The following is a 22,715-nucleotide window of genomic DNA, read 5'->3' on the forward strand; positions in this document are numbered from 1 at the left end:
GCTTTTGGTGTTACACTTGTGTATAAATGCTTCTCCTATTTTTCCCAGGTTCTGTCAATCTTGGGACCCTTTAAGACCGTTGGCCAGAGTGGCAGGGTAGGCACATGATGCATCTCTGGTCTCAAATGCCTGAAGAGCTTCATCAGAAGCTTAACAGACCAGATACCAGCAGTGCTGCGAGGCCAAGCCATATGACCTCGCCATACCCTGGGCCCACATCACAACATGCGGGGATAGCAGCAAGTGACATCCATGGCTTATACAGCTACTGCAATGTAAACAAATAAGGGTCCGCTGAAGACAAAAACAGTAGTTCCCAGGGCAGGGGAAAACACCAATGTATAAACAAACTCCCTATGCAACTGTCGATAATGACACGGTAGGTAGGTAGGTAGATAGATATGGGTTAACACACTAAAGACTTTAAATACATTTTATATGTTTTATTATAAACTCATCTTATTGTATAAAAGTATCTTGATGAACAAGCAGTGAATAATTTATAGTATAGCATCAAATGACAAGACCACACTCCATATACTTTCTCTCTGGCATACAACATGACATCATCGATAGACCGTGATTTCGAATTTAAATAATATTTACATGATTTAGAGCTGCATCTTTTAAATGCAAATTAATCACATGATCACTAAGACAGTGATACTTGGCTTTAGGGTATTGATGAATCTTCGTCTATGTGCGTTTCGGCGTCAAGCACCTTAATCTGGAAAGCCACAATAGGAACAGTAGGATACCTTGATACTTTTTACGTAAGACACCAGAATACATTTTGGAAGTGCTACAACCTGGGCTATGTCCAGCTATAAATGTCCAAAATAAACTTACAAATCAAATGTAGATTAAAATCTTAGCAAAAGCTTATGGGGTCCGGTAACAGTTTGCCCAAAATGCGATATAATGTAGGATAAATGTGATAGCTCCAGTGTTTTAGAATTCCCTGGTCATTTATGAATCGTTTCAGCGAGAATGAAAATGAAGATGAGCCTGTTCTATCCCAGACTGAAGGCAAATGCTAGATCACATGGCAAGATTTAAATGATAACCATCTATAGGTTAATCTTCATATCGTCCATGCGTGACACGCTAGCCAACTTTTAAATTGATGAGGTGGGGGGGTTGTGTGAAAAGTGCAACATTTACGTCAGGAAGAAGTGTCCCAACGCTTGTGGAATATCCCATCAAGAATGTGGAATTACGCACACAAGCAAAAACAAGCATTTACAATGCAATGGTTTCGCCTTTTGAAAAGTTTGAGCTATTGGCATTGTAAATGACAAAATTTGTATTTGTGTTGGTTTTGAAAACAGATAAATAAATGGCATTGTCATTTACAATGCCAATAGTTTAACCTCTGGCAAATGCCACACAAAAACAAACAGACCCACACACACACACAGACCCACACACACACACAGACCCACACACACACAGACCCACACACACACAGACCCACACACACAGACCCACACACACACAGACCCACACACACACAGACCCACACGCACACAGACCCACACGCACACAGACCCACACGCACACAGACCCACACGCACACAGACCCACACGCACACAGACCCACACGCACACAGACCCACACGCACACAGACCCACACGCACACAGACCCACACGCACACAGACCCACACGCACACAGACCCACACGCACACAGACCCACACGCGCACAGACCCACACGCGCACAGACCCACACGCGCACAGACCCACACGCGCACAGACCCACACGCGCACAGACCCACACGCGCACACGGAGAGAGCCGCGCACACGGAGAGAGCCGCGCACACGGAGAGAGCCGCGCACACGGAGAGAGCCGCGCACACGGAGAGAGCCGCGCACACGGAGAGAGCCGCGCACACGGAGAGAGCCGCGCACAGCGAGGGGGCAGGGAAGCAAGCACAGCCATGTTTCCAGTGCTTGGCTATTCTGAACAAACGATTGGTATCCGGCCTGCCACTCAGACGGAAACAACTCCCAAAATACCTTCTATGAGCATTGGTACCCAGGAACCTGCACTAGCCTAACTGACAGGGTGGGTGTGTCTCAAACGCTGTGGGGTTAGGGTTAGGTAAGACGTGTGGAGTAGGCCCTTTTTAAAGCACCCACCAACAACTTGCCAGCTCTGTAATACAGATAAACCCTAAACAGAAAGCAAAAGAGAACCACACCATTGGGGAGGGTGCAAAGCCAAAACACACACAACAAAGAGAACGTCAAGACTCAGCAACAACCAGTACAAGAAACACCAACATGTAAAGCAAAACAAACGCAACTGTAAAAGCAGTAATATTAAAAACATGCTGGAAACAAGACAAACAACACACGAAAAAAGGCAATATAAAGAGTACACGCCAACTGCATATAAATTAAGATAGAATAAAAAACCAAATAATTTCAACAAAAAGAACAAGACATGCAAAAAAGACAACACATAAAATATGACACGCAAACGAAGTAAAGCTCCAACCACCTGTAAAATGAGGCTGCTCTTACAATAAGTGCCCACCTGAAGTGATGGGAGGTCGATGGAAAAGCCATCTCCTCACACTACATACTCTATTGAACAGCCTTACTGTGAGGACCTCGAGTGGGAATAAAATAAGTACAATAGGGTGCGTCCACGTACGTAATAGCACCGTTCCCACTCAAGTAACGCAATGACCAGCATGAAGCAGTGTGACATCACCACAGCAGATCAAAGAGCACCAAAACCTTCTTGGTACAAACACGTCACTGGGTCACACTGGTGTAGCGGCTCATCCTGCGAAGGTGAGGGGGGAGAAGTGTTCGCCAGGCGAAACCTAAACATAAACAAATCGTCCACAAGCGTTAACACTCTCTCTTACTTTAATCCTTCCTTTGAGTCTCACGAAATCTGTACTTTTAAAATAATGCAAGGTGTCCCCTGTATCAAGAGACGTCCTCCCTGCACAGGACTATCTATCCCTCAATGCTACATGAGGTAGTACGCTCCAACCTCAGGATTCTGGCTTGAAATGACTGGACTGTACATGTTGGTGGCAAGTGATAAAAGCTAATGCAGATACAGGGACAGGCATTCATTGATGGGAGTACATTTAAACCACTAACAGCAGAATAAAAAAGTAATCGCTGCCATCACTAATTGAGTCAAGGCATTATTTCCACTTATTCAACCTTTAACGTCAATAAGGGGACTTGGCGATTTTATATACCATTATTAACCCCACATTCATCATGTTCATGGGACTTTGCTTCTTCGGGTTAATAACCAAGCCCTAGTTATTACAGGTGGTGTAAGATGCCATTTCTCAGGAATTCTGTAATTGCCACCTGAATTACTCCAATGCGGAAGACGTACCTTAAAAGAAAAAAGCTTTTGCAATGCAATAAGTCTTGCATTCACACGATTTTGAGCTATTGGCATTGTAAATGACAATGCCTTCTATTTATGCTTTGGGTTTTAAAACATAAATACAAGGCATTGTTATTTACTATACTGATAGCTTAACAAAATGCAAGTAATCTCACCAGCTATAACAGAAAGTGCACTTTAAATATATCAGGTCAAAGAGCAAACACCCCGACTGGCGCAGATGAAAGCACCTCAAAATACTGAAAGCGGACAGCAACTTCACCTGAAAGCAGACATCATCTCGACCCTACCTTTTCTCGATTGTTGTGCATATTTTTGGGGAAAGGAAAGCAGCCTGCCCAACTGAAGGATGCAGCGCCGCTTGCGAGCTAGACTGAGTGGTCACATATAGGATGTTCCCTGCTAACACTTGGCCAGGCATTTTTTAGATGATTTACGGACATGTGCAGCTCAGTTGGGGTAGGCGCAGAGCAGTACATTGCCCAGCTCTGTCTGCTTGGGGCACGTGTGGGCGCCTGCACCAGACATCTGTGAGAGCCTCACATACGCAAAAAGCCAGTTGAGAGTTTGTACTCCAAAAGGGCAGCAAAGGGGCTCCTGTGTGAGGAATACAAGAGTTCTGATGACAACAGAGGCAAAAACAGACAGCTCTACACTACACGGTGTGTGAAACAAAAAAAACATATCCACATCTGGCTCTACAGTGCAGAGGTGCTGCGCCTCACTAGGCAAAGACTTCATTTTGTTTAACCTTCTGAGCATGAACCACGTCAGTTAAGACAGCTGCGTGCCTCTGAGAATTACACGTACACACACGCACGCGTGCCTCCTAGCGCGTGCATGCTCTTCACATTATTTTATACTTTGTGCCAGACTGGGCGCACCATGGCACAGAGAGCAGGGAACATGCTTCAACATAGGTACCTATTCACTGCCCCATGGTGGGAATTTAAACACTGCGCCCCCTGGTCAGCTTTACATCAAACACTATATAAATTCTACAGTAAAGGTTGGCTCGGGCTGTCATGGCCAAAACCGTGCGAACACGCCAAAACTGCTGGGTGACCACACACTGCATGTTCAGTACCTCCCACTCCGGAAGCACTGCTCTGAAATAAGAGATAGTGCTTAAAGCCCCATCGCAACATACGAGTTTTTAATGTTATTGAACGCATCAAGTGCTGATGACAAGGCGCTATACAAGAAGATATGGCGTCGCTGACACACGTCCTGGTTTATGGCAGCTCCACAGAGAAGAGACAGACCCCCTCTTGCAAGATGTATGTGCACAATGGGGTCTCCAGGGCCTACCAGCGAGCCCAGACACGCATTAAAACCCACAGGGCATTTTCATGCAAAGCAGGAGGCCGGGACCACAGAACAGAGCGCTACCATTGCAGGGCCTGTTTTTAGGATGAGGGCATCTCCCCACCAGCTGGCTCAAAGCGCTTGAAAAAACATAAAAGCGAAATCATACAGATTGGAGACACACGCACACACACAATCACCATCCCCTCCCCTTACCCTCCCGCCCCCACCATCAACACCCTCCCACTCCTGCCCCAAGACCTCTGCTTCACGAACGAAACCAATATTTTTGTGTGTTGCAACTTGCAACCTGGAGAACCTTGTGTCAAGCAGGGCCCTTTCTAGGAAGCACAGGCCTGTGTGGCACAGAGAGCGGTAGTAAAGAGATGAATAAAGTAGAAGGTGGCAAAGAAGAGCATGGTGAAGAGAGTAAGGGGATGAGGGGCGGGCAGGAGAAAGATGAGAGAAAAGAAAGACTGGCCGAAAGAGTAATTGAGGTTAAGGGAAGAAGCAAAGGCCGAGGTCCGAGAATCCGCCTTACCCCAGGAGTCAGGCTCTGCCATCTTTCTTGCAGCTTGCTCCCGTCCGCGTGGTGTGTGAGTCACTGTCTGACGCTCTGCCTATCACGCAACCCCACAGTCGTGTTTTCTGATTGGTGAATGCTCTTGTCCATCATCGATTGGAACTATATGACACGCACTTTAACGCGAGGCAGTTTGGAGTACTAGCACGTTGAGATTGCATGATCTAGCCACCCAGTATTCGAATGCGCCTCCTTGTTTCTGGAGCCAGGGAGGAATGCAGAGATACTTACTGGAACTCACAGCACGCCCAATAGTAGGTGGAACAGAAAACAAACCACTTTAAAGGCACGGACAGCGGGAGGGGGGGCGGGAAAGGCTCGGACAGCGGGAGGAGGGGAGGCGGAAACGGCAAGAAAGGCAAGAAAAAGCACTCACCTGGACTTCTTCCGGCGGCGGTCGGCCTGCAATGACCAAAACAAACCTTCCCCCCCCCAAAAAAATAGAACCGCTCACCGCCGCAATGACGGCAACAAAGGGGCTGGATGAGAAAAAAATCTCAAACGCCCACGAGTCGCCTCACAGAATGTCGGACGCCTCGGTCTTCCAATGGCTAGCTTCCATTTATGGAGCTAACCAATGGAAGACTGAGGCGGGACTTTTATCCATACTAGTAAGTAAAAGTTTTCGCCTGCCGCCTAAAAAAACACCCCCAAACACTCCTGTAGCTCCTTTCAAACATGTTCATTTTCTTGCTTCAAATCAGACGCCAGAGGTTTTTATTTGTTCTCCTGTGGCTCCTCAGTCTGTTACCACCTCCCAGTTAAAGATTGCAAATCAAATGAAAATTCACTGCCAGATCTCCAGTTCCTCCCCTCAACATGGCAATTCCCCGCCCCCCGCACCCCCCCCCCCCCCCCCGAAAATCTTGTTTAAGTAGGAGTTTATAAATCCTAAACGGATTCTGTTCAGACGTACATACAGAAGCCGTTTTGTGTGCAGGCATGTGCTTAGGATATGAATACAAGATGGGATTGTTGTAGTGAATTAAGAATTTCGCCTTAAATCATATTTGATAAGTGGGAAGGTTGAAAAACCTTTTCATCAGTGTGTGTAACCGTATTTGCAGAAAGTATTGCTTTGGTCGGCATTTATTTAGCAGTGTCAGCAATTAATGGTGCTTAGTGAAAAATTACCTACTGGATCTCTGACATTGGTCTAATCCTACTCTGCACGATGTTAGGTCTCTAGGGCGAAGAAATCGTATTCACTTGGCGTTCTAAATTCAGCAGTAGCATCTGTTTAAAATGCTACCAATTGTTTATTAGTAGTCTCAAGGCCAGGCCTCGTTTTACTAATCAATGTAGAGCAGTCCACCACATAGGAATACATCTTCCTAGTGTACTTAAGAGACAACTTGGTTTTCACTTTGACTCAATCAGTGAAACATTTCTCCACTGTTATTTCCTGCCTGTAGCTGCCCCAGCACCACTTTGATTTAAAAAAAAGTTTCTGTCCTCATCACCTCTGTTCAATCAATGTCCATAAAGAGCTTATTATATCAAGGCAGTGAGGAGTTACTCTTTCTTTTGCTGCATTGAAAAAAGACCTAAAGTTGAGCTTTAATTGAATTCTTTTTTTTTTTTTTTGGCGAACCTTTATTGTTCTTTCAAACAAGTACAGGCAGAGGCCTACAACCACCCTGGCCGGCCACTAAATAAGTCATGAGTACCGCAAGTCAATTACAAGAAAACAAGGCAACACAATGTCAGGATTTCTAACAAAGGTTCAGGATATAGCATGTGTTCAGGTGTGCTTGTAGACAATCGGGATCAAAGAAGGTTCATTTTATAATATCAAAGTAACAGGATCAATGCCATACGATCATACCTGGTCCTACCAGTAGCAAACATAAAGCGGAAGGTCGTCAAGCAATGCAATCACAGTAGGAGTGATGGAGACGAAGTATACAATCAGGATAAACGTCAACACAATCACGTATCAGAGCAAATCAGCGCCCCATCCCTCGAAGCTGGATACACTGCAAGACCCACAGGAAACTATAACACCACCACAGAAAAGAGAAAAAAGGGCCATAGAACCAATGAGGAAACAAAAGAAATTAAAAGAAGAAAAGAACCCCCTCCCCCACCCCCCACCCCTGCAGAAGGCCACGGCCTACCCCCCCCCAGCAGTGTGCCTGTCGCCCTAAATAAGAGACCCGAAATATAGCAAGACGAGAAGTAATGAAGACGGAGGAGGAGAAGAAATCACTATACGAGCTCCCAGCCACCAATCCCCCCCCCCCCCCCCCCCCCGAGCCCCGGACTGTCAAACCTACACAGAAGTAGAAAAGGAAATGGGAGAAAAGGAATTGTGGAGGAGAGCCGTCGAACAGGCTCTCGGACTCCCCCTCCTGCAAACTACAAGCCCCCCCCCCGGTAGTCATCAATCTCGGGAATAATAGTCAATTAACATATAGTAATGCAAATCGTAATTTGTCACATGACGCTAGTCGTTATACTAGTTATAATGCGTGTCCCACTTTGTCACCAGCCAAACAAACACCAGAAAGCACCGAAACATCCTCAGCCCTGGCCCGTGCGATCAAGTGTACATACAGAGTTCAGCTGGCCAGCCGCCATTTTAGGTGGTTTGGGAGACCAGGGTGACCAGGATAATCCGTTGGACTACCCATCAAAGCCGGCTGGAAACAACAGTGTGTAGTCAAAGTCAGTGTGGGAAAGTTCCATGCACGACCGTAAGTCCCCAATGCTTGTTGTTATCTGGCTCAGTAATACCATTTCCGGGAGAAGAGGGAGGGCCACCCCATCGATCCACAGCTGAAATGTCGGAAGCAGCATCCGGAGCCGAATCTCCACCCATGGTGCAGGTCCAAAACCCCCGGACCCCTCCTTACCGGCAGCAATCAGCCCAGTAGCTGTTGTGTGGACCTGGTCCTCCAGCATCACCATGTCTGCCGGAGCAATAAACACACTGCGCTCGGGTGCAGGGTGTGGCCCAGTTCCCTGCACCCGACAACAATCCCGTATAGCGCGTCCCGCAACGTGAGTCATGGCGTCCAATCTTCTTCCCAGGTCGCGGGCGGTGCAATCCAGGGCGACCTGCAGGGCATCAAGAGCCGCCATAACATCCCCGATCCCTGGCGTTGCCCCGTAGTCATGAGCCGCAGCACTCCTCCTCACAGGTAGCTCCCCGGCAGGCTGCGATTCAGAAGACAGGACGTTGCTCTCCCGAGCGTCCAGCCGGTCACCATACTGCCGCCCACATAAATACGGTCGAGTCGTGACCAAAGGAGTGGCAGACTCCATGGCGTTGCATACATTAGCGTGGCAGCGGACTCGACAAGCGCCAGGACGGCTATCACCAACTAGAGCCCTCAGTGCCCAAGCATAGCTCACGTGATGCCCAAAATGTCGCCCACAATAACATCGGGAGAAAGAGAAAGAATGTCCGAGCGGCACACGGGCAGGAAAAAGATGAAATATGAGCACCTGGGTCCACGTTGTTAGGCAAGCACTCGACCCGCTAGGTGAGCTGGATAGTTGCGGCAAAGGTGATCAATTCAATCGACTCGTTCCGGCAGGCCGACTCCTCCCGCAGCAGATGGCCGCTGTGGTTGCGTCAGGGGCTGGCCGTCCCACTCACCCAAAGCCCCGGTTCCATGGCTGTTCGGGGCCGGAGACTGAGCGAGGACTTTCTCCGGTTCTACAGCTGGTAGAAATCTCGGGAGCACACTACCGGAGGCAGCATCATTTCCCCGTAACAAAGTTGTGGCTCAGGTTCAGGATAAGTTGCAGGATGAGTGTGCAGAACAAGAAGGTCGGCGGAGCTGAGAGCCTAAGCAGCCATTACGGTCGCTAGCTTGGCTCCTCCTTTAATTGAATTCTTGGTTAGTTTCTGCTGTTATTCCACTACGTAAACAGCATCACAGAATGTGTTAGAGGCTGCACATTTCGCAGTTATTTGTTAATAAACACTGTATTTCTTTCAAAATAATTTGTGGGGGTTCCTCCCATTTTTGCAATTATCTAGGAGTCAAGTTTGCCCTGTATAAAGTGTAAAAAAGAGTCATTTTAAGGGTAGCTGGGCTAACGGTGTAATAATGAGCTTGCTAGGTTTATTCCAGATCTATGTTCTGGAAGCATGCCTTTAATGTCACATCTTTTTTTTGTTGTTGTTTTTTTTTGTTTTTAAACAGATTTTATTGGTCGTAGGTCACAAACTGCATAGCTCCACAGTCCGGAGTCTACTGCACACATCAATGAATCAATAATAATGCCATTTACTTTTAAACAAACAAACCCCCCCTCCCTCCTCCCAATTGCGTTTACGCTGCCACAAGCAAAAATGAACAGCTCAGTAATAGCAACGGAGTCCATCCAACACCCTGCCAAATCCACATTCCACCCACCTTTCTAAACTGGAAAGGGGGCGACCCCCTCCGGCGGCGGATCCAGGTTCAACCCGCGATAGTCCGCCCATCTCTTCCAAATCTTAAAATGTTTACGGGGGCATCCCCTAGCAATAAAAATCGGCAGCTCTATTCCCATACAGAAGTCCATTCCATTCTTTCATGCAGCCAGTGGTGGAGCTCTAGCGCCTTTCATGCCCTTGCTATGTCCCTCTTTGCCAGCGTGAGTCCCAGCAGTAATATATGTCGCTTATATCTATTGCCCACGATACCCTCCATCACATGTAGCCTAGCCAAAGGCGGTGTGCACGAAAGCTCCCATGCCAACACCTCCGACAAGCAGGTGAACACTCCCCTCCAAAATCTAAGTAGCGCCATGCACCCCCAGACTGTGTGCAGAAGTGTACCCTCTTCCGTCCCACAACTGAGACACTCAGGGGAGCCAATCATTCCCGCCCTCCACAAACGCACTCTGGTGAAGTGCGTACGATGCAGGAATTTGAACTGTACTAAGCGTAGGCGGGTAGAAATGCCCTCCCCCGTGGACTTGTCAGTGCCTCCACCTAGTCCTCTTCCTCCAGGTCGCCCACATTCCCCTCCCACGCAGTCCTGAACCTCTGTAAGCCTGGAGAGCAGGGGTGAACTAACGTCTGATTAGACGCGATATTTTGCACACCTTAGCCTCTATAGGGCTAAAGTCAGGTAGGGACTCTAGGTCAGCCAGATGAGGCATCAGTGCATGCCTAAACTGCAGGTATTTAAAGAACTGGGACCGTGGCATCCCATATTCGTCCTGTAGGTTTTGGAAGGATTTGAGTGTCAGGTCTGTCATTACGTCCCCTAGGGATGAGATTCCTATTGAGTCCCAGCCCCGGAAGCCCTGCAGCGCAGCCAGTCGGTGCAGCCGTCCATTACCCCCAAAGTGGAGTCTCTCGAGTCAGTACAGTCCACCACCCCATCCTACTCAGCGCCTGCTTCCAGACATGAAACACTACCTGCGTGGCAGAGGGAAGGCACAGTCGTAGCGACGCAGAGTGCAGCAGCTTGTGCAAAGACCGAGAACCCATCAGGTGATGCTCGACCGCTTAGGCCGGGTTCCCTCTGTCTCCGGACCACCATTCGTTAAGAACAAGTGCGCCACCTGATAGGAGAGAACATCCAACGTAGCCAGCCCCCCAGTGTGAAGAAAGGAAGCACGTGCGTAAGGCTACGCTTACAGCCCCCCCCCCCCCCCCCCTTTCAGAAACCCACCTAGCGCCGACCAGCGGGGCGAAATCTGGTAGGGGTGGTTTTATAATTGGCACAGTAGGCGGGGAAGCGCAGCCATTTTGAAAATGGCCGACCTGCCATAAATCGTCAGGGGCATGCGGGAACATACCTTCAAATCCTCACGTGTACGATCCCATAATGGGGTCAGGTTACGATCTTGAGAAACGAGTGCTGTATGTGACTGGTATACCCCTAGATATTTCATTCCCCCCCGCACCCCCTCCCTCCCCACCGCCGCCAACGCCTTTCGGAGGGCTGAGGCCCAGTCTCCCGAACTGCCATCCCCCGCCCAGGACCCACAAGGTAAATTTGCCCGGGTACATATAGAGCCCGGAGGTTTCACAAAAATCTGCAGGATACGTAGCAGCCCCGATCTATCTAAATCCGTAAGGAAGAACAGAACATGGTCCGCATAGAGTGCTATTTTATCGTTGAGACTTGGCACCCACCTGAAACCTTTACGTTGAGCATTGATGTGCACCCATCCCGCCAACGGCTCCATGGCGAGTGCGAAAAGGTAGGGAGAAAGGGGCAACCCTGTCGCGTGCCCCGCCGAACCTGAAAGGAGCGAGAAATTGCCCTCTCCACTCGCACTGTCGCCGTAAGATCTGTATACAGCAGCTGCAGGTGGGCCAGAAAACGCGGGCCCAGATTAAGACGCCGCAGCATACCATTTTGCCGCCTCAGTTTTGAGATTCTCTGGTGTATGTAGTTCTTTTAAAATGAACGGTTTCATATATTTCCCATTTTTGCGCATCACACAATAACTTTGGCTGTGTATACTTGCATTTAGACAAGTTTCTATTGGTTTTTTAACTTCATACTATTTGTGTCTTAAGTCAAAAGTAGTTGTCCGCTGTAGATTTTATGATGAAAGTTGTAATAATGGTTTTTAGTGCTTGACTTAAACCCTCGGAGAAATGTATGCTTGCTTTGCAGAGTTGAGCCTTGTGTTTAGTTGAGAAAAAACAGCTCTTTCTTGCTGGATTAGTATGGAAGCTTTAGTAAGGTGCCCTTTCTGCATGGTTGCCCCAAACCTTTTTTGCCAAGATACCTGATGCACTTTGACTGAGTGTGCCCTGCGTCCCTGCCAATCAGGATCCCAGGGCCTGTGTTCTTTAAACTGTACCAATGCTTCCACAATTGGCACATCTCTGGCCTTACCTATAAGCCCTTTGTAAAGGGTACCTATGTTACCAAGAGAATGGTAGCCCGGCTAAGGTCTCTGATGGCTGCAGCATGTATTATGCTACCATCGACGACCGCTCACCACAGGCATGCACCACTGCAATTGCAGCCTGTTTGTTTTGGTGCAGCTAAAAGTGAAGTCGACATGGCACACATCCCTGGGTGTCATACCTGCCCAGCACTGCATGATGCTTAGGTAAGTCACCCTTACGGTAGGGTTATCTATGGGTCATGTGGAGGCCTATCCGCATGAGCAGGCAGGCCCCTATAATATATAATGCCATTCTTAGATGATATAAGTGCTCAGCAAGTCCATCCTGAGGATATGGTCTGGAAACTGGTCATTGAACTTCATAGCACCATGATGGCTTTACTGAATCCTAGAATGGGTGGTATTGAACATCTGAGAATAATAAACCTTCCACTGGTCCCAGTGTCCGATTTATCATTCCATGCACATGCCCCTGAACCAAACCAGCCTCTGGTGGGATTCTGACTGGTGACCACCAGCCTGCCACCACAAAATAAGTTTCTGGACCCCTTGGTTCAGAGCCTCCACTCCGTGGTCCTGGAAACAAAGCCTTTCCTGGGCAGGAAGAACCATTTGTGGCAGGGGAGCTTCCGAGGCTTTGTCGCCTTTACGAAGCAACCCCCAGCATGCCCCCTTCCTGTCTCTCCCACTTTTCGGCGGGAAGACGGGCTGGAAAAAGTGGAACAGCCCAGAAGTTGTGCCCACCTCTGCCAACCCCACCCCTCAGGTGGGAGAGGCTAAGTGAAGCCCACTCTTCAGTGCGTGCTGGGAGAGGCTAGGTGAAGCCCACTCTTCACTGCGTGCCATCTTGCAGATGGCAGGCACTCCAATCTGGGATAGGCATAGTGCTCACCCACTATCGTGGGTTGAGCACCATAAGGGTGTAGTCACCCTAAGGACAATAGCCCATTGGCTACTATCTTTAGGTCCCTAAAACGCCCTTTAAATACAGTATTTAGTGGGCAGCCCTGAACCCAGAAGCCAGATTAGACGTGACCAGAAGGCCTGAGGAGCCGTGCTGCAGAAGAGGAGGAAGACAACTGCTTTGGCCCCAGCCCTACCAACCTGTCTCAGTCTCTGTAGCCGCCGAAAACTGAAACCGGTGTGTCCTGAAGCCAGCAGCCTCAAGGAACCCCATGAACCTGCCCTGCCTTCACAAGGAACTCTCATCTCCTGTGGACACCGGATTTGTCTAACAGCAACTCAAGCTAGGACACTAGATCCAGGTGGATCTGCGAGTCCTCACCATTCTGCACCTGATGGCACTAGTCAAAGTGGCCCAACACCCGAACGAGGTCACCCCATTCCCCCTAATCCCTCCTAGCCCAGAGGATTCCTGACCTGTGATCCAGCGTTGGACGGCCTCCTTCGACCTTCTCCTTGACGCCTGCATTCTCATCCTGGAGGGTCCCTCTGGCTAGAACCAATGAGAAAAACCCAACACGAAAATACAGCCCTGCACCTGCAGCTCCTTAGTCATGAGGTGCCCGTCTGACTCTGTCCAGCAACTCTTCAATTTAATCCTTCAGTCGTTGGGTCCCTTCGTCCAGTCTTCTGGTTTCAGCCTGCAGTCCTTTTCTCTGACCGGTATTCTCCATATGAAAGCATTGGGCTCCTGACACCACCTCAGCACCTGCTGGTGGTGTGGACTTTGTGCTAACCTGGGCCCCCCTTGGCCCTCACCTTAACCCCAGGAGCTTGCAAGACGGAGTGGCCTGCCCATGAGCAGCCCCAACCGATGTGCCCCCCTAACCCCATTGGCTAACATTGGCACCCTGCACATGGCCGCCCTAGTGCCGTTGGTGGTGCCTCTTGAGTGCCAACCTGAACCTTGGTTCTAACCCTCAAAACTCCAATCCTAAAAACGTTTACTTACACTTAAACTTAACACTTAGCTTTTCTCTATAGAATTGTATGGTGGGTCTTCTCTGAAAAATCTGTGTTGAACTGTCTTGTACTGCTACAAAATTAATTTAGTACCTTTAAGAGTTAACATATTTACTGATGTTCTGTGTTGCTTAGACTGTTATTAGTTTTTCATGCCAAACTAGAAAAGTAACTACAAAGTAACCTGCCAGTAATCTAAAATAATTTCAAGTACCTTAAGTGTATACAACCTATCTCTTCTACTGCAGAGTGATTTATGCTTTTACATAACCAATATGCACTGTATCTTGCAATTTAACATTGTAAGAAAGGTGTTACATAACTGCTACTGAGTAAATCTTTGTTCTAGAAATAAAAATAACAAAGTAGCAACTTTTTATACAAAGAATTGGTCTACATTCAGTCTTTGAATGTAACATAATTTCTTGCCTTAGTGTGTACAACAAATGATTAACACTACACTCTGATAAGCCTGACAGCTGAACAACACTACAACAAAAGAGAGTAAAGTATTATCTACTGTAGCCTCTGCTATACCTCTAGGGATCCACTGGACTCTGTGCACAGTATACCTTACTTTGGTATAGTATATATAGAGCCAGTTTCCTGCAGAAGCATGCAAGTATCTTTTGTTAGACAAGCCTAGATGCTACGTGCAACACTAGCTTGTATAATTGCTTTTGCAAGACTCTAGGAACGCTGAATAAGGTAAACAAAAATGGGGAATGCTTGGTGGCAGCTGGTATTATGAAGAGTCCTGCCAGTTTGGTGATTATCTTAAAAAATCAGTCGGTGTGAGGTTTTGCCAACATCTTTGCTCTCTCAAGGTTTCTTGTGTAAAGATGTTTTTTGTTGCTAATCCTGCTTCTTTTTCTAGCATTGAGTAAAGCTTTGTTTCATCTTTTTTAGATGTCTCCGTTTCGAAAAATACCTCTGCCCCCCCTCTGTGGTCCCCGGAGCCTGATCGTTCCCATTCGTTCTCACATCACAGCTCCACGAGCTTGAAGAAGCCAGCCTTTAACCTGTCTGCTTTTGGTTCCCTGTCACCGGTGAGTACCTTGTTGCAGCTCTTTCAGTAGAAATTCAGATTTCTTTTTGGTGCACCCTCCAACCCTCTACCCCATAATTACTGTTTTTTTTGTGTTTGACTGCAGTCACTTGCTAACACGTCTGTAGTGAAATCAAGTCAGCTTGGAGATTCTCCCTTTTACCCAGGCAAAACTGCATATGGAGGTGCATCTTCCACAAGGCAGTCAAAAGTCCGAACGACTCCTTATCAGGTAAGAGAAACATACTGGCAGACTTTAATTTTTAATATGACTTTACTTTCACTACTAAGCTTTGAATGAAAACTTTAATGGACATGAGTGATTTTTTAATGTAATTAAAGCGTTGTGTGGTAATACACTGGCATTTATAAAAAGCACATTTTCCTTTGAAATGGCCACTAACTTTGCACAGACATACAGTTTTACTAATTAGATTATATAGCATATAGCAGTCAAAGTATAATGTGAGGAAATGGGGGTTCTGTGAATAGTTATCATGTGTGCATCATTAAAGTGGCTTTATTTGTTTTGATCTTAAGAAAATCAATTTCCAGCACACTTTGGATTTTCAAAACTACATACTTTATTTTTGCTTTCCTAACTGTTGCTGCATACAGCTCAATTGCTGGTAATTACATTTTGTGTGGCAAAATGACATCCTAGGATTGCCACTTTAAAAACTCCCCTCCCTTAACAGTCAGGGAAATAAAAAAATGCACTACTCCCATGTTAAAAGAATAAGCAGCAGCTTGTCAGAAGACAGCCTGACGTGTGTTAACTATTGTTGAAGCACAGCAAGTGTGACCAGATAAACACAGAATGTAAAGGCATCTTTATTGCCCAGACATTCCCGACCCACCAAGAATTGGCTAACAACCCACCTGCGGATCGCGACCCACAGTTTGTGAAACACTGCTGTAAGTCACACTGCCAGCAAGACTTTAAAAATGGAACACATGCTTCATCTTCAAGATTAGGCGCTATAGTTGAAATAATTTTGTTTCTGCACTGTTAGTATTCTCATTCAAAATACACTTAGCTGTTAGGTGTAACTTATTCCTTCTGTTGCTTCATATTCATGCTGCCTTTTTAGGTCTAGCCTTTTGGATTTCCCTTGTCGAATGACTTGTCACCCATATGCAAGCTTACAGTGGATTTTGTTCCAGCCCATTGCTTACCATTGGGTGTTTTTCTTGCCACTCATTCTTTGTTGACATGTTCAGTGTCTCGTCTTCCACTACTTCAGTTTGTTTCTCCCTTGGAACATATCTTCTTTAACATCCTTTAGATTTAATGACTTGTATATTTCCTCAGTTCACATTCAGGGCCTTTTCTTATTTATTTTTTTCTCTCTCTCCAAGTAAGCACTACACGAGTGCGTGAGTTCTGACTCTCGCCTTTGTGCTGTTGCTTCCCCCTCAAAACAGCCTTTGCAGGCTCCGAGTGATCCCTCCATCACCAGCTGATCAGTAGCTCCCCCAACACACGCTGGTTTACTTTTTAGTTCTGGCCTTTGTGACTTCTCTACATCCTTCACTTCGTCTCCAAACCTGGTAAATTGAATTGCAGTTTATAATTTCTAATAGAGTATAATGTAGATGCAAATTTAGAATTCTGCTCCATTGAAAACATTCAAATTACATGTCCCTTTCGAAGTTGCCATAGTGCTGAGAAATGGTTAACTGTAACTTCGAGTTTGCTTGAATAACTGACATGCCTATTACTACATAATTTTGTCTCCTCTTTCTTGGTGGTTTTTGTGGTTGAGCCATACATTTGATTAACAGTTATGTAGCCTAATAATAATATATCACCAGGTTGTATCAAGCTTGCTTCATCCCTCATTTTAAAGGCAACAAAAATTGCTGTGAATACCTCGTTGTCAACATTATCCAGCTGAAAGTGTTTGATATTGAAAGGGTTGTACTTGGCGTTTTGGAACTTGGGGAGAGAAGACCAGAAATAGCTTGACTTAGTCGACCTAGAGGAGTTGGATGCTCTGGGCCTTTTGGAGTTATCAAGGAGTGGAATGAATGTCGCTAAGAAGAGACCATGTCCTCCCTGTGAAAACCCCTTGATGCATAATGCTCACTTTGCTGATTTAAACTATTGGGATGCTGCTTTGATTTGGCATGTGTGGCATTTGAGCACCAGCGCAAGTCAGAATGTCAGCCCGATAAAAACTCTGAAAAAGATTATCTGATTGACTTGTAGCCTCAGATTCCTTACCTTTGAATATCCCCTGGTGTTCGGAACATTTTCGAGCCGTAGCCTTTAGCGCTGGTAGGTGGTGGTGTTAAGCTCTGTGACAGTCGTCTGTGCTGGAAGTTCATTTGTGCGGTACCTATAGATGCACTTCCTCAGCGTGCTGATGTTTGTTCTTTCCTTTCTGTTCCAGATAGTGCTGATCCGGAATGAGCTACTCCTCAGTCTTTTTTGACATTCCTTATCGGCTTTTTGTTAGCATTTTTTCTAAGATTTCATCTCTTGGTGTGAGGATGTCACCCAAGAAACTGGCTGGTTTCAACCCATGTGGTGCCTGTCACATGCAAATGTTTGTGACAGCCCCCACCTGGTGTGCTTGTAGTGATTGGAGCTGAGATTCAACTCCTAGGTGTGTGAGGACTGCTGCCTCATGCACCCTGTGGGAGCCATCCCTCAAGCTCCTTGCTGCCTGACCACGCTTTAGGCCTTGTTCATGTGGGAGGTCCTGGGACCGTTCCACTTCGCACTCAAATTTATCAGAAGTCAGGTAAGCCCCACATGCACAAGAAGCTGAAGCACTCCAGACCCTGCGAGTGGGTCTGCCCTTCCCATTTTTCCCGGAGCCAGAGTTTTTATGAGGCCATGCTCCTTTTTGGGAACGCCTTAGAACTCCAAGAGGGGCCAAGCTGGCGGGTTCACCCTCGCTGCCAGTTGGGCCACAAGGATCCTGAGCAAAGCTGCCACTGAGACCTTCCTTGGTGCCTGCACCAGTGCCCGTCCTACCAGACTCCCAAACGGAGCCGGATGGCGTTGTCCCATGCAGTGCCCAGCGCTAACCGAAGGCATCTTCCCTAGAGCAGAGCCAGTGCCTTATTTTATGAATAGGAACAACCAAGGGACTTGACTCTACTCAGTAAGGCTGATTCAATATAGAATGAAAAAAATTTGTCAATTATTACATCACTGGTACCAAAGTCAATCTGTCAAAAGGTGCCATGAAACATTAATTTCCAAAGAGCTTTATTATTTTGAAGCTTTTAAAAAAAATATTTTATTGTGTGAACTCGCATATTATGCACATCTGTCACCCAAAGACAAATGCCACCATCACTGTATCAGCTATATCTGTAGTCACATTTATAACCATGAATATCCATTAACACCCCCCCCCCCAAAGAGATAGTACCACAGGATGTAATTAAAAAGCAACCCCCCACCCTCTCCCCCCTCCCGCACCCTCCCTGCTTGCCAGCTCGCCCACCTGTCACATAACATAGGAAAACATTATCATGCCATGTATGATCCATACCAACTGCCACTGTTCATAGTCAGTGTCCTCATATCGTCAGGAGGGTGTCCTCCTCGGATGGCGGGTCAGGTCCAGACCCCGGTAGTCCGCCCACCGTTTGCAGATTTTGAAATGCTTCTGGGGACAGCCCCTCTCTAGGAATACTGGTTGTTCCAAACCCATGCAGTAATCCATTCCATTCTTCCGAGCTGTAAGTGACGGGGCCTGGGGGGGCCTTCCATGCTCTCGCAATATCCCGCTTGGCCAATGTAAGTCCTAACAGCATTAAGTGGCGTTTATACCGGTTTCCCACGACCCCAGCCATGACATGCAGCAGTGCAAGTTTGGGATCCCTCTGTATCTTCCAGGCTAAGACCTCATCTAGGCAACGATGGACCCCATCCCAGAACCTTCGCAACGATGTGCAGTCCCAAACCGTGTGTAGTAACGTACCAACTTCTAGCCCACAGTGAAGGCAGTCGGGGGACGCTACTAGTCTCGCCTTCCACAGCCGCTGTCTGGTGTAATATGTGCGATGCAGGTATCTGGAGTAGTCACAGGGGCGTGGATATGGCAGCTCCTCTGGGGCTTTTGAGGGCCTCAACCCAATCCTCCTCGTCCAAGTCCCCGACGTCCCGCTCCCAGTGGGCCCTAAGGCCACTCAAATCTGAGGAGCAATGCCGCACCAACGTTTGATAGATACGCGAACGTTTTTTGTCTGGCAGTTCGCCCATGAAGATTTTCGCTTCGATGGGACTGAATTCAGGGACCTGCTCCAGGCCAACCAGGGAGGGTGCCAGGGCATGTCGGAATTGGAGATATTTATAGAACTGGGTGTGGGGCATCCCGAAGTCCTCTTGTAGGTTCGCGAAGGATTTAAGAGTATCTCCAGACAAAACGTCGGCCAGAGTGGAAATGCCAATGGCGTCCCAGCCCCTGAAGCCCGTCAAGGCATCTGACTGCGGGAGCCTTCCATTGCGCCAGAGGGGGGTCTCCAGTGTAAGGACATTCCACCAACCCATCCGACGCGACGCCTGCCTCCACACGTGAAAAACCACCTGCGTGGCTGATGGGAGGGACCTCCGAAGGGGTGCCGCATACAACATCGTATGCACGGACGCCGAGCCCATTAAGTGTCTCAACGGCGTAAGCCGGGTCCCCCCGGTCGCCATACCACCAGTCATTTAAAACCAGATGATGCTCCGCCTGATAATACGAAAGCACGTCCGACGTGGCCAGGCCACCGGTGTAGGTTGACAGAAAACACGTCCGTAGAGCCACAACCCCTTCCCACAAAAATTCGCTCAGAGCTGAGTTAAGCTGCCGGAACCAGCGGGTGGGAGCACATGGGGAGGATTCTGTAGGTGGTTCACCAGGCGTGGCATCGCCACCATTAAAAAAATTGCAGACCGACCGAGAATAGATAACGGCATCCGCGCCCAGACCTTCAGGTCCTTGCGTACCCGATCCCACACTGGAGTGATGTTGCGCTCCCGGGATATAGCCGCATCTTCGGATAAGAAGACTCCCAGGTACTTCACCCCATCCGTCGCCAACCGGAGGCCCGATGCCCAGTCCCCAACGCTCTGCCGGTCACCCAGCAGCCAAAGCGTGGATTTGCCCGGATTCATGTACAGGCCAGAGGTCTCACCAAAGATCTGCAAAATGCGCAGCAGTCGCAGCCCGGAACGGTCCAGGGCAGTAAGAAAAAACAGGACATCGTCAGCGTACAACGCTATTTTGTCGAAGACCTGGCGCCCATCAGAATTTTTTGAGTTGAGCATTGATGCGCACCCATGCCGCGAGAGGCTCAAATTATTTTGAAGCTTTAACTTATTTTTTTATCAATATCTACACATACACATAAATAATCAATGACCTAAATAAAACAAAACCAAAACCAATTTCTCCACTACAGTGAAACTTATTGTCAAAGACACCACAAACACACCAAGTTCTCTTTCATCCATTCAACATTTATTCCTGAAACATAACCCAATCCATCCACACATCCAATTCACCAGTGGATTAAGCCAAATTCAATCACTGCTATTTAAGAAAGGCACACCCCACAGGGGAACAATACGCATGTAGCTAAACCGCACACTGCACCATCAGTTTGAAGAGAGCAATATACAGAAAATAGACAAAGTTCTCTAAACACAAACTAAATTATGAACATCAACTCCATTCTGAATGTTGGTTTGGCTAAACAATGCGCAAGGTCGACGCGTTTCGAACCCTAATAATTTGAAGGGTTCTCCTCCGTACCAACAAAATTTATTAAAAAGAGAAAAAGAAATGCTCTTAATACTATGATCAAGACCAGAATAAAAATAAATATAATACAACGGCAAGACCGCACCCAACCGGTGCTTCAGTAAATTGCCTTGCTCATGAGCGAAAAGCTGTTTTGCTTCTTTAATCTATCCTAAGTGTCTGTAAAAATCAAAAAAGAGAGAACGGAACTCATAACAAACCTGCAGCCCGTCAGTGTTATGTCTGCAAGTACATGCCCCCCAAAATAGGGAGAAATGAACTTGCATTGTGGTGTTTCCCAAAATTCATGCGGTTGTAAGGCATGCTCCAAATGCAGTAAATGTGTACATCCGTGGATATAAGGAGCAAGCAAGTTAGATCTGTATTAGCCCCAAGCGCCTGTTTGATCCATGGCAAAAAGATTCCTACTGACGCCAAACATACCGTTTCGATTCCAGGGTGTCGCACACTGTTCATTAAATAGGCACCTCGGCGCATCCTCAGCCGTTAACTTCAGTCTGCAATATTGGACAGATTGTAATGAAAAGTAAGCTACTGAAATGTCATCTCTAGTTCGAATAGTCAGTAACTGTGTTAAAAAATGCTAGTTTTAATGTTCGCGGCCCCTGACCCTCACGAGCTCCATATTTTGTGCATAGTGCAGTTCGAAAGCCTGACTCCGCTTCTTGCTAAAGGAAACCTAGCTGCATAAAATAGAACGCCCTCCCTAGTGCCTGGACGCGTGTTTTTAAAAACTTACTCTGAGAAACGCCATTATCGATAAGCACTCGCGTGAAACTAAAACACCAAAAAAATTCATACTTAAACTGAAAGTTACGCAAGCACTGACCATATACAATTAAGGTAGTCGGACTCCAAAATCTCCGTCTGGTGTTTCAGCGCCTGAATGGCTCACGCCATATCCCACAAAGGATTGTGGGTGTATTTGGTCTCCTGGGAAATGGAGTTTATAAAACCCCAAAAGAATTACTTTATTGACACGATTGAAACAAGACACGAGTCCCTGTGTGCCACAGTATAAGAATTTACAGTTGTACATTGTCATTGTAGTGTATCCTCCGCCAGCAAATTGAGTGTGCAAATGTACTCCGTGATTGTACAGCTGAAAATGTAAGACTTCTAGATATCCTGAAATTAATTCTAAACTCACTGCAGCCATCAACAACAAACGGTGTGTTCTTATAATGTCCATCCACCACAATACTTTGGTTAGCTACAAACTAGCAAGAGGCTGCGTAGCAAATCCAACTACTAGGCATCATAGATGAATATTGATCAACTGCAACGAGTTGCATAACACGGAGAGCTCTTAGTGTGTCCTCCTAATGTTAACCTGAAGCGCAACACAATATGGCACATACTGGCGTCGGATTTCGAGCACCCCAGGATCATATCTTAACGCTACATCTTAATAAAGAGCGGGGGGTAACCACCTTAAATAAACCCCACTGGGACCTTCAACCCAAAGATCAAACGGCTGCGCTGACTCAAACCCCACAATTCATGAAAGAAACAGCACTACAAAGACGGCCTAGCCAACAAACTCATTCAGGCTGAGCCTTGCACAAAGAATCCAGGGCCTCGGTCTTAAGCTCTCAAAATTTCAGAGATCTCATTAAGTCCATTCACTGCTATGTTAAATTTCAGAATGAGCAACGCCTCTCGTTGAGACCGACTTAAATCAGTATTACCTCCCCGTGAGTCTACTTCAATCTTTGAAATCACAAACATCCTCTAACAAAGGGTATTTTAGAGGTGGATACAGGGGCAATAATAACAAGGGAAGAGGTCGCGGTAACAACAACAATCGCTCCTCCTCCACAACTAAACCGTGACTTCCCTCTGCTCCCCCCAACAGCAT

The 22,715-nt window shown here is 47.1% G+C and overlaps 1 protein-coding gene across 3 annotated transcripts in view; it reads left to right on the forward strand.

The window, feature by feature from the left end:
- The window catches only part of NUP153 (nucleoporin 153), a 442,622-nt gene that overhangs the window by 165,169 nt on the left and 254,738 nt on the right, over positions 1–22,715 (forward strand). For all 3 annotated transcript variants that reach the window (XM_086965112.1, XM_086965111.1, XM_086965113.1), the window contains exons 4-5: positions 14,942–15,081; positions 15,187–15,312. In XM_086965112.1, coding sequence (XP_086821238.1) covers positions 14,942–15,081; positions 15,187–15,312 — 266 coding nt within the window. The remainder of the gene's footprint in view (positions 1–14,941; positions 15,082–15,186; positions 15,313–22,715) is intronic.

The sequence above is a fragment of the Lissotriton vulgaris genome, chromosome 4_1 (genome assembly GCF_964263255.1).
Source record: "Lissotriton vulgaris chromosome 4_1, aLisVul1.2, whole genome shotgun sequence".
Taxonomy (NCBI): domain Eukaryota; kingdom Metazoa; phylum Chordata; class Amphibia; order Caudata; family Salamandridae; genus Lissotriton; species Lissotriton vulgaris.